The 12,766-nt window shown below is 42.1% G+C and overlaps 1 protein-coding gene across 1 annotated transcript; it reads right to left on the bottom strand.

The window, feature by feature from the left end:
* Positions 1-221: 221 nt before the first annotated feature.
* Positions 222-1,649, bottom strand: HRH1 (histamine receptor H1). The gene has a single exon (XM_010085999.1). It carries the CDS (start codon positions 1,647-1,649, stop codon positions 222-224), a length of 1,428 nt encoding a protein of 475 aa, XP_010084301.1.
* Positions 1,650-12,766: the final 11,117 nt, after the last annotated feature.

Raw genomic sequence — 12,766 nt, 5'->3', positions numbered from 1 at the left:
GTTCTGAGATTGCCTCTGAGTTGTGCAGATTCCTGATCTGAATTCGTTCTTCAAATGTGTTAAAGCTGTTAAATGACGTTTCCCGCTTTTACTAACGCTTGTATAAATTACAGTTTTCCAAAGTCTTCTACTGTTATCCACTGTGTTTGTCTTTGAAAGTGGAACATTTTGTCTGTTTGAACTCTTGAGTTGCTTTTTAACTCAAAGAAACCAGACCGCTGTCAGTGAATGTGAAGGATCTTTTTGAATGTCTTCTTGAAATTCTGGTTACAAAGTGGATACAAGAATGGATTTAGGGTGGAGTTCACATAGCCAAGCCATATAGTGAACATGTGTAATTTTGAAAATCTTTCATGGCCATGGAAAGCTATTACCATAAATAACACAAAATAGGGAATCCAGCACAGCATGAAGGCTGCCATGATGACCCCTAGCTGCTTGGCAGCTTTGCTCTCCCTGTGTCCGTGAGGTCCCTGAATGCAGCTACTGGAACGGGCATGCAGGCTCTGACAGGTTTTCCTCAGGTAAGTCAGTCCTCCAAAATCCCTGTCCACAGTCTTTTCTTGAGGAATGCGGACTCCTTCAGGGTTAGGACTGGAGTGCTCCGTACAGGGTACCTCCCCTGCAAAACTATCCTTGGCTGACCCGTCACTTAAGTCACTGTCTTGGGAGCAAGGCTCCTCTTCATTTTCCTCATCTTTTGTTACACACATGTGCTGCTTTCCTGCTGCGGCCAGGCCTGGCTCAGACTGGGCAGTGGTGAGAGGAAAACAGCTCAGTTTGAGCACTTTCCTGTTACTCTTGCTAACGAATGCCTTTGAAGACTTGTCAGGATTACTGACAGGAAGCTCTGCCTCCTTATTTTTGGGCTGAGAGGAGCTTTGCTTGTCTTTGGGAGGGGTGTTCTCATCTAAGATTTGCTTTTGGAGGCAAATATTTTGCTGATCCTTTGTCTTGCTATGATGTACGGGGTTTTTTTCTGAGAAAGACCATTGTGATCTGTCGAGGAGCTCTCGGTGCTGACAGTGTTTTCGAACAGCTCTGAATATTTTATAGTAGAACCATAACATAATGATGGAGGGTAGGTAGAAGTTGACAATGGCTGTGAACACTTTAAACCAGGTGACTTCAGAGAATTCAGTTTCACACTGGTTTTCCTTTACTGTCCTTTCCCCATTATTAGCAAAGACGTGCCATCCCAGGATTGGAATGACCCACGTGAAAGAGAGCAACCAAACTCCCAAAATCACTAGCGATGCTCTCATTTTTGTTCTGTACTTGAGATATTTCAGTGGTTGCTGAACGGAACGATAGCGGTCAATGCACAACACGAAGAGGTTGAAAATGGATGCAGTGCTGGCCACGTAATCCATCGACAGCCAGAACAAACAGGCTGGTAAGCCCAGAGTCCACACAGGACTTAGGAGATAAACAATATTCAGGGGCATAACAGCTGCGCCAACTATAAGATCTGCAACAGAGAGGCTGACAATGTATAAATTGCCAACTGTTCGCAGCTTCTTCTCAGTTTTCACAGCGCATAGTACTAATATATTCATGACAATGGTGGTCAGTGAAATGCTTCCCAGGAACAGACCTAGAAGAGCTGAGTGAGGGTTAGTCGAGGTCTCTGTTGTGTTTCTTGACATTTTTGCACAATAACACAGAATTAAAATCAGAGAAGATGTCCAGACCTTCAAAATTCAGTCTTGGTTTATGCTCCTGGATGAAAACGTGTTGGATCGCTTTGTGATTTTTTATTTCCAGAACTATAGAAAAGAAAAGGAATGTGCTCAATCACTGTAGTATTAAAATAAAATAATAAAACTAATCTGTGCTTCAGCTTAGCATTTAGTACTTCCCTAAATAATTAATTTTTTACATTTTACACATTGGTAATTTAAGATGTGTTCTATGAAAAGTACTGGAGCAAGCTCTATGAACCAATCCAAAATGGTTTGCAGAAGGTGTTTCATGGGGCTTCATGTAATTCTGAGCCCAGAACGTGGAGAAGAGATCTCAGTCCTCACTGTTTGGATTTCTTGTATCTCATTAAACAGCTGATCATGAGCCATAACATACACTACATATTGGCAAACCCATTTAAGGTGTGTTAATAAAAAGCAAAATAACACTGTTTGTACTAAATAGTTTTAAACAAACCAGTGATTATTTCCAAATTACATCTAATAGTTTGAGAATACAGCAGTTGGATTTAATTATCCACCAGTAACCGCATATCATATGATGTCAAGTGACAAGGTATTCCAAACAATAAAAAGACTCCAGTCAGCCTGCACACCTTTAGCTGATACACAGAGTTGCAAAGAACTCCTCAGGTTGTAGCCGGTGCCTGTGCTTTTACCGGTAGGCAGTCTCTCAAATTACAGGTAATGAGTGATCTCTTCCTACCCAATGTAGGGTTATGCAGATTTCAGACATTTAAAGATGGCAGCCCTATTGTGTTTCAAATACAAACTAATACAAGGTCAGGGAAAATAATGTGATTTTTCAGAATTAATAAGGATCTTGCAGCCTCTCAAGTGTATATAAATATAGGGTCTTTCAGACTGAAGCTTACTAGTCATTCAGATGCCTAAGAAACATGGGCAAGAACTGTTCTCCAATGACTTCGAGCTGCCACGTCACTCCTGCATGCTTGCTGTTGCTGTTTGCTGCATTAAAGTGGAAAGTAAATTGACGTAAGAGGAGTTGAGACTGATCACATAGCAAACCTTTCCTTTACGCCTAAGAAATTATTTTTTTTAATTACTCTTTCCGTATTTGCTTAGAGCTCTGGCATGAGCCATGTGTAGGGCCTTCAGAATAAAAATTCTTTAAAATCTTCTGTATCTCTGTGATTAGAGTGCCTAGGAACTCCAGGACATGCACTGCAGTTAAAAAACCAAAAGGACAGGTTTTTAACTGCAGTGCATGTACTGCAGTCAGGCTGGATTTCTGGTCACATTCATTTCTACGCACTATTTTGCAGGTGTTATCAAAGAGTGGCAGCTTTCATTTGTTCACACACAGTGTGTAGCTTTATTGGGACTTAATCTGCGTCGGGAGCCAGCTACAGATGCATGCTTCACTTGCGAATGTAGAGGTTATATATCATGATCATAGGCTTTAATTATAAAATGTGTTATTTCTTCCATTTTCTAACACAAGCATAGTGACTCAAATATGAAAAAGGAAGGAAGGAAATACAGAGGTAAGCAAATCACCTTTTCAGAGTTGAGTAGGTGTGCTATTCCGTTATCTAGAAATTCTCCATGCCGCTGGTATCTTCTGCTTCCCAACTGCTAACTTGATGAGTTGATCTAAAGTCCAAAAATTTATTAATAATATTTTAAGTCTTGGAGCATACGATCAGCTGACCAATTCTATCTCCAGAATATGTAAGAAAAATGTATGTGAGGATGATACATATTTTCTGCCATTTTTTTCTTATAGCGCTTGTCTGTGTTTCTCTTCTGGTAAATCTCTTGGAGCAATGAGGAAGGAAACTGAGACTGCAGACATATAAGCTCAAAGTATTTACACAACTAACACTGAGAGATATGGGTGGGATTTCTCGTCCTCACTATTCTGTACATGGTCAAAACAGTGCAGTAGATTATTCAGTATTTCATATTGAAATTCAATAATTCCAGATTTCATGCTAACCGTATCTCTTTCTTATTCCAGTAATCAGGGTTGAAGCTAAAATGCTTGTGTGCTTTCTTACAAGAGGTCACATTCCTTCTTCCTTAAGCTTGACTTGCAAGTGCCTGGCATTATGAAAGATGTGCACTTGGCAGCAGTAGCATCCATAGGCAGAGGAAATACGTACACTGTGGCGTGTGAGCCCAAGAGCTGAGTTCTGTAATTCTGTATTCTGTGCAGCCTTCGGGTTCTGTCGTGTATAGCTCCTCACTGACAGCTAGTCACAGATGTCAGAAGATAGAGAGCCCTCAAGGGTCTCCTGCTTGAGAACGAGAACAGAAATTACTCCACGGATGTTAAACCAGCATGTCTGGTGACGGGAAGTGGTTATATCCCAGTCTGTCCTTCTTTCCACAGTAAGGTTCCACAGAGGTTCCACTGTAACCTCTCTGCTGGAGTTAAGTGTATGGGGCACAGTCAGGTCCAGAAGTTGATGGCAATTGCTTCAGGGACCTCGTAAAGAAATTACTCATCTTCACCCCCACATATTTTCATTTAATTTTATGGCAAAATAAAGGGAGAGAAAGCAGCTTTAAGTGACTCCTCAATAGAAAGAATAACAGCAAAAAAAAGGCACCTGATTAGACAGCTCTCCTTGGTTATTTATGAACTATGTATGGAATAAAGCAGAGCAGATACAGTAAACGGTGTTGACTGCTTCCCAGACTTTTTCTTAGCACGGCTTTTTAGAGTTAGGGAGCAGCCTGCAGAACTTGGTCTGGATTTAGGAGTACTTCAGCACCAAAGAAGACATGAAGGTCTAGTTTTTCAACTCATGCTCCACTTTTATTAAAATGTCTTCTAGTAAATGACAAAGCTTGATTACTTTTCTCTTTTGGAAGAGCTCATGCAGGCTATAAAAATCCAAGAATGATGTCAGGAGATGCAAAACATTTGAGAATGCCAAGAACAAGAAAAATTCAGGGTAATGCAATTTGCTCTTTTAAAAATACACATGCTAACAGGTACTCCATATTTATAATAATTCTGTCTTATAATGTATAATTTTCATGACAATGTCATCTGAGCAGTTCATAGTCCCTGGTGGATTTTATCTTGTCTGCTTCAGAGGGAGCTGGCCATGTACTATTAAATTTTAAAGTGAAACTGAGGAACAGGTCAAAGCGATCTGCTAAATATCACACAGTAATTTTGGATCTGAAACCAGCCAAGGCTCCCTTGCTCTCCAAATAGTGTCCTGACTACTGTTTTTTTCTGTCTAGACTTTGGGTCTGTATTCATTCAGACACCCTAGACAAGCCATGTTGATTTAGAAATTAAATATTTTTTTAAAAAAAACTTTAATGTCATTCAAGCAACTTAGTCTGGCTTTGACCATCTTTTATTACCACAAGTCCACTTACATGACAGACTCTAATATGGCTGGAGTGGGACTGTACTTAGTTACAAACGTCTACAGTACGAATCACTGCAACAGGCTTGCAAGAGCCATTTGCCCTCGTCTAGAGAGCATAGATCTCAAAGCTGGATTAGGATGTTGAAGCTTTACAGCAGCATTTTCCCGGGTGAACAGTTTGTGCTTTTCACACATGATCTTTCACAACCCTGACTTTGTTTTTTTCACAACCCTGACTTTTCTCCCCCCCAGAGACAGTACTGTAAGGCTCTGGGTAATTTATGTTTTGGAGTGTGTTGATGAGAAAAGAAGCTGCTCTTAAGAGCGTCTCCCTACCTTCAGCGTGGGCGTTGTATACCCAGCAAATACCTCCTACCTACCTAGTTTTATCTGAAGCCAACTGGTACCTCTGAATCCATTAAAAACATGTACCAAGGGGTTGAGTTGGCCACAAAATGCTTAGAATAGAGCAGAAATGCAATGTTGTCGTTGTATGATCTAGTCCTTGCAGCTGTCTCTGCATTCCCTAGCACGCGACACCACGTGCTGCTGCAGTTTCTGCCAGAGACCTTCCAGATCCTGCAGAATCCTCCCGAAAAATAAGTGATGACAGTCACTTAGCAGCGTATCAGACATACTGAAATTCCACACTCCTGTGTACAGGAGTGGTGGCTTCATTGAATCTTCTAAGGGCTTGAAGAACTCCTCCAACACAGGAGTCTGTGCATCTTGCACCCATCGGTGTCTGTGCTTCTTCGCTAAGGAGTGAGGTGCAGAGGGCCCGCGTCTCCCTCTTCTGCACAGGCCAACAGCACAGCACAAGAGAAAACAGTAAGCTGCGCCTAAGAAGCAAAGGTGACTGCACGCAAAATAGCATGCAGAGAAGTTGGATTTAGTTGCAGAAATGTTACATTATTGGTAAGTGCCCTCTAATACCATGCTGCATTTGGAGCTTCGGCCCTTGTATCACAGTCTTGCCCGCTAAGCTTACACTGACCTGCTACATGATTGGCACTCTGTGCTAGAATTAGCACCTTCTGCCACACAGCCTCGTCCACTGGGCAAAATAATAAGCCTTGTTCTATATTGTGAAATTCACCTCTTCTGTGCTTTAGGGAAGATTGTAATCTACAACATTTATTTCTTAAAATTCCTACTATCATCACTAGTAGTGATGGTGCCCAATATCATCAGCAGTTAGGCGTCATGCGAGCACTGTGATGTGCAGCAGCAGCTTCTAGCTCTTCATGGAGGCACACACCCTTTTGTAGTGGCTGTAGACTGTTTGGGGTATACCTACCCCTGCTCAGGAGCCACTGGTGTAATTCCGTATCTGTAACTCCGTTTGCAGTAGAGGAACTGTATACTACTGAATGAATGTGGTTTAATAGTTGGACAGTTTAACTCTCATCACACTGAGCCAAAGCTCATTAATACAGATGCTAAAGAAAACAATCAGCCTAAGATCTGCGATAGCCCTTAGGATAGCCTAAACCCTGACCTCACCATGAAATGCCTTCTTTAATTTTTACTGTCTGTGAAGAGCTTTTTCTACAAGCAAAATCAGCAATTGTGATTTGTTTGTTATTGTATCACAGTGATAATTCTTCCACGGAACAAGAATCTGCTGGGAGATGTGAAGTGGATGCCTTACTGACTCATTAGTGCAGCTGCATTTGGTAGCAGATAATTTTCAGTGGTTCCTGATGTAAATGCTGTCTTGGGGGAAAATGAGGCCAGAACTAATGTAGCAGGTGGACACTATTGCAGATGTTCTGAAATCTACTTTACATGCGAGACTGCAGAGAGAAAATTGCTGTCTGAGTTGTGGGATGGGTGGTCTGCATGCTGATTGCAGGAGCTGGATGCCCTGGGAAAGGGCACATCCTCCAGCGTGCCAGGGGGGACCGGCACAGGCACCCCTCCTGGGGAGGTTAAAGGCAAGCAGGCTGTTTCTGAAGCCTTCTCCCCACTTCCAAAGAGAGTGGATGGTCCAATGCTGTAATTACTGCACTTCTTTCTCCCTCCTGGGTCAGTCCCTTGTCTAAGCAATACAGCCAACAGGCCGTACAGGTTCAGAGCAAGAGCAAAGCAAGACAGAAGGAGTAATGTTGTTACATCCGTACTCCTAAGACATATTTACTCAATGATCTCTAGGAATGCACATGGCAACTCATTTTAAACTACTTCAGCTGAAGGCTCCTTGAATGAATTTATCCATTTGTTCTGAATGTGCAGCATACTGCGGATGGTCCTCCCACGCTTAGAGCAGTGAGTGGGGGCCACCTGAAGCAGTGTTGCAAAGGGGCTGGAGCAAGGTCGGCCCTTCTGCCCCGCTGCCCAGGAGCTGTATTGCTTGCCCATGGTCTGGTCTGTGACACCGAATTTATACCCACTCCTCTAACTTGGATATCGATGTTCTAGGATAGCAAGCAGACCTTACGAACAACAACGAGACAGAATGCAGAGCCTAGTGTGAAGGGAACTTGAAGTTTTTAAGTAACTTTGTGAAGCCTTTCAAGGAGAGAAAAAAAGTATAACTGTATGATATACTGAATTTGTAACTGGCTTATGTAAGGATATTTTCTTTTCAGTATAGTGATTCTGCTGTGCTACTGCTATTGTTTATTTGTATATCTGGTATTAGGGTACAGGCTGCCAGGACTGCAGATAAATACTTCTGCTTTTATTTAATTGAGGAAATATTGTATCTGGTTTCCTTAAGTGAAGCATAATTCAAAGAGCAAGAAAATGTTTGGGCAGCCTGAAAGATTGGAAAATATTAGTGAAAGTTCAGCTTGGGGCTTGTAGATGATGCTTGGCTTGATTATACTTGATATTTTCAGGTTTTAGCTTTTGTGGAATCACGGCAGTTGCTTCTACATCCCCACACATCAATGAAACTGGCAGGCTACATGCTGCTGTCAGTGCTGGTTTTCCTAATTTCTGATCTTTCTGCTTTTATTTGGCTGGGGGTCCTGGCTTTAGTAGGAATGAAATTATCTACAGTTTTAGCTATCTGCCAGAAAAAAGTTTAGACCTCCGCAGCCTTCTGAAACAAAGTTTTAGCATGAATAGCACAGGTCATTATATGCAGTCATGCTGTCCTTCCTGTTCGTGTACGTGTACCCCGAGTCCTTAGCTTTCTATACAAGCACTGAACTTTGTGAGGAAATTCAGCTCTTGAACCTGCGTCACCATGGCACTGTCTGAGCTCAGATCTCGATTAAGATGCTGCACTGTGTCTGCTAGTGAAAGACTTGTCTCTTTCAGAAATAACCGTCTCCTCCGCAGTGCTGACCTTCCTCCCACCTCCGCCTTACTGGTGCACTGTTCTCTCCACTGGATTAAGGATCCTTTACTGGATCCTACCTGTAACCTCTCTCGCTTTGCAGTCTGATATCCCCAGGCAACTGCTAAGTGTTTATGTTGCTGCTGGATTCCTGGTGGGGCAGGGAAGGAAAACTCAGCTTTTCATTTTGTGCAGTGACAACAAACATGCTCATTTTACCACTGACAGACTTCTCAGGGGTCATTTGCAAGTACTGTTATATCATTAATATTAAACCTTGCCATTAATAAAAACAAACAAACAAAAAAAACCAAACAAGAAACACAGCCAAAACAACTGTGTAGACAGTCCTGTTTGGGATACTATAGTAGTATACGCTGATCTCATCCTCTTTCCACTCTGAAATAGCACGCTGTGCTGCTCATACGTGGCAGGAATTCATTTGGTCCCAGAGTTAACTAGTGTACTTCTCAGCACAGCAGGGCGGTCAGCCACTTTCCCACTTCATTGAGAAGTCACATTATATGCTCCTATGATGCAGATTGCTGCAGGGAACTAGGCAAACTATCATAACCTGTCAAAAGCAAATTATTTCCGTAAAATACAGAAGCTTATCATTTCATGGTACAAACGCCTGTCCCTGCTCACTGCAGGGGGGTTGGACTAGGTGACCATGGTCCCTTCCAACCCAAACTGTTCCATGGTTCTGAAATGCAGCTTCACTCTCAAGAAATTGCAAGTTTGAGATGTTTATTACTTCAGTTGTGCCTATGCAGGGATACAGATTTGAAGCCATTTGGCATGGAAAGCATGATCTGCTACTTGCTTATGAGTTGTCTATAATGGATAAACAGCTTGTGAAACAAGTATTCTGAAACAAACCTGATCCAGCCCAGTTAGTTAACTAAAGTGGACACTGACTCTGCGTCCTTCCATCTGATTTCATGTTTCTTTTCTTGAGCACTGCCAAACACGAGAGGCTGGTTTCAAAACTTAGACTAGCACCATAAGGGTCAGTTCTGGAGTGAAGACTGATGATAGAAATGTTCCTGTGGAGGTTCTTGCTGCCATTAGCATAACCGGAGCGCCATCAAAGCTCTTTTCCTTGGGACAGGGGAGTCTGTCCTGGGGAAAACTTCATCCTGGTTTTGGTATTTGCTAGGTGTTCCTGTGTCTCTGTGTTCTGCATTTTTTTCTTTATTTGCTCAGAAAAGACAGTCACCTTTACTGTGTAAGGTACCCCAGAAGTGCAGCATCTGAGATGCTTTCCTGTGTAGAGGAATCCTCGTGTGAACAGAAAGCACTGGCAATGGTGGCATTTAGTTGTATGAGCATACCTGTCCTAGGTAACTTGCACGGATGAGCACACAGTTTGATGCTAAGCAATACTTTATTCTACATATGAAAAGGCCATGCCAAGACAGGAAGCTAAACACCAAAACTGAATCCAGTCCTGTGAAGTTTGATGTGGTACAGAGCGGTTAGGGGCTGAAACACTCTGCTGAAACATCTATAACTAGCCATAGGCTAATGAGTAGTAGAAGAGTTTTCTAAGTCTGTGTCTTAACTCCAAATTATCAGGAGATAGATATACCCTTTTTTTTGCTGGCTGGCATTTTTGAACAACTCTTTTTAACACTGCGCCTGTATTTCATGAGCATTAAAACCAAGAGAGCTAGCAGAAGATGGGCATGTTCCAAAGAATTTTCTGGCCTTCAAAATGTACACTCAGACTTCTATTAAACTCTTCTTCCACAGGCTCAGCTTTCTCATTTAAGTCGTACTAAATGTCAGTTTTTCCATGACAAAAAAAACAGTCTTGCTCCTGTGGTACTATTTCCCATATATGGATTATTTTTGATGGCAAAACCCCATCATGCCTAGAATCCTCAAGCTTCCAGATATGGTATCAATTTTCCCTGCTAGCCTAGTCTGTGATCAATTCAGTAGTCAGTAACTAGTGCAGTGCTAGAGAAGTCTTATCTCCTCTATTCCATTACCCGTCTGTAAAAAGAGACTTTTGCTACAGGTTTTAGAACTATTAAGTAACTGTTGCAATAGATGAAAACTCCTCTGTGCTTTCATGTAGTGAACAAAAGCACTAGCTGTAAAATCTCTTATAAATTAGGGGAATTTTCGAGTGCTGTGCCTTTAAAGCTGAGGAGCCCCAGTGATACCTTTTCACGGGGAATCTGTTCTGTTGTTGGAATCCATTAATCCAACTCACTGAAAGAGGACATCTTGCATCCAGGGATAGCAAAAAATATTCAGAGTTTTTTGGATTCTACCTTGTGTTACTACTTACTCCACCCCTTGACAAACTGTACAACTAGCTGGTCTTAATCTTTCTGCATCATAAATGCAGTTAACTTTTAAAAATTTAACCAGTCATTCAAATATCGAGATCTGTCTGTTTCTTTCCAAGTGACTCACTGAGTCACTACGGGAGAATCACTAGCCAAAAAATGTATGTAAACAAGAGCTGTTAGTCCTTTGGATGTTGAGGTTGCATACCCCAGCGCTACGTCTGCTATTTGCTGTACAGTTTAATGGTTTACAGTAGAAAAAAATGGGTCTGGATAAAGGAAGCTTCATTGTCTGATGGAGAATAAGTTCACCGCTTGTGAAGCCCGATGAACCCATCTAGGAATGACTTCTCTCCATTCGGAGGAAATGCTAGATCGGGAGTAAACTTACTGTTTGACAACAAAAGTCATTTAGAGTCGACAAAGATGGATTTCTCAAGTTCAGGTTTGCATCCTTCAAGATGTTCTCTCTTTTCTCTAGTTCTTGGTCTAGATATTGAAGAATCCAGTGTTGCTATTCTTCAAAAGAAGGAAAAAATCCTAGAACTCCCCTTGCCTCAGCATTAGTGTCTGCTCAGGATAAGCATGGACTAGTTCATCATCATAATAATATTGCAATTCATAATAGAAAATGTCTGCCTAATACTTTATTAGGATCTATTTTAAAAAAAAGACCACAGAGTAGTGTTTTTAACATTTTATAAAACAAATTGAACCCTTTTAAGGGTCAAAGCAAATCAGATGAATATAGTGAATCTTCCTTCCTCCCACCCCCCAAAAGCTACTGAAGTGCTGATCAACACACAATTTCTTTGGGGATTTACCAAAATGAACTTGAATTTCAAACCAAGTGAACATTTAGGTGCTTTTAAGCTGTAAGAAAGACTTCATCACAAAAATGCACAAGTTTAGAAGTCCTAGTGGGAATGAGGACTTACTGTCTCCTTGTGCTCTTAAAAGTAAACCTCAGCACTGAGAGGCTTTTTCAGCTCACTTAGACATGTTAATGTACAAAACAATATTTTTTGTCTCTAATTTGGCATATATATTGAGTTATCAGTCTCTTTAAACATCTGTTAATCTTATTGTAGTAACATGATGAGTTCCTTCATATTTTAGCAATAACCCAATATATGTAGAAGGGAAGACTTTGGACATATATCTATATATATTGTGTATATACACCTGTATATATACACATACACATTATATGTCCAGGTGTATATACATACACACAGCTCTGACTCAAACAACCTCCTACCTTTCTCCAGGCAGTTTCAGTGATGCTTGTTGAGTTAAACAGATGAACTGGTGGAACACAAGGTGTCTTAACAGCTAGAGAGCCCGGTGCCTTCAAGGAAACCATTTAGAATTCCTGCTCAGTGCCTGCAGAGGAAAGGCTGGGGAAGCTATTCAAGAATTGCCCCTGGTGTAGGTTTAGAGCAGGTTATGTCCCTGCTGTACCCCCCACTCCCGTTGTCCCCCCTCAGGATGTGGTAACTTCTGTGTGTTTGAGAAATGTCACGAGATCTGCAAGGAAAAGAATGCATCTAGGGATTTCCCCCCCTGCAAAAGTACAGTTGTGCTCAGAAAGGGATGAGGGTTAACATTCAGGCAAATCTTCCTCTTTCTTCAGCCAAGTCAACAAGGAAACAACCCCTCCCTCCCCTTCCCAGCCATGTGCTCTGTCACGGATACTCACCCTTTGTCAAAAGAACGATGTTTTTAAAAAGGGCATCAATCTTTTGTGGGTAGACAGAAACTCACCCCAGCCTCCTTCACTCAAGCCCTCAGTGTGACCATCAGCGGAGAATGTGGACTGTGTCCGTGTCCCCTCCTCTTCCCCCCTCACAACACCCCTCCGCTCTGTCCCCGCTGCACGTGGGGGCTCGGGCCCCTCACCACGCCTGGGGACAGCGGCGGCCGCCGGGCGCCTTTGGTCACTCGTGGGTCACAACCAGCACAAGCGTCGTCTGAGGAAGACAGCTGGCTGAGCTCCTTATATTGTATTGCTGCACGTTTTTATTTCTTCCTTGAGAAAAAAATCATCAGCTCTGTGCGACGGGGATGTGTGCCGCCCAGCGCTGGCTGATCGCGTGTGTG

This window comes from Pterocles gutturalis, unplaced genomic scaffold, assembly GCF_000699245.1.
Source record: "Pterocles gutturalis isolate BGI_N339 unplaced genomic scaffold, ASM69924v1 scaffold40885, whole genome shotgun sequence".
Lineage (NCBI taxonomy): Eukaryota > Metazoa > Chordata > Aves > Pterocliformes > Pteroclidae > Pterocles > Pterocles gutturalis.
The sequence above is the reverse complement of the archived record's forward strand: the minus strand, read 5'-3'. Positions and strand labels throughout refer to the sequence as shown.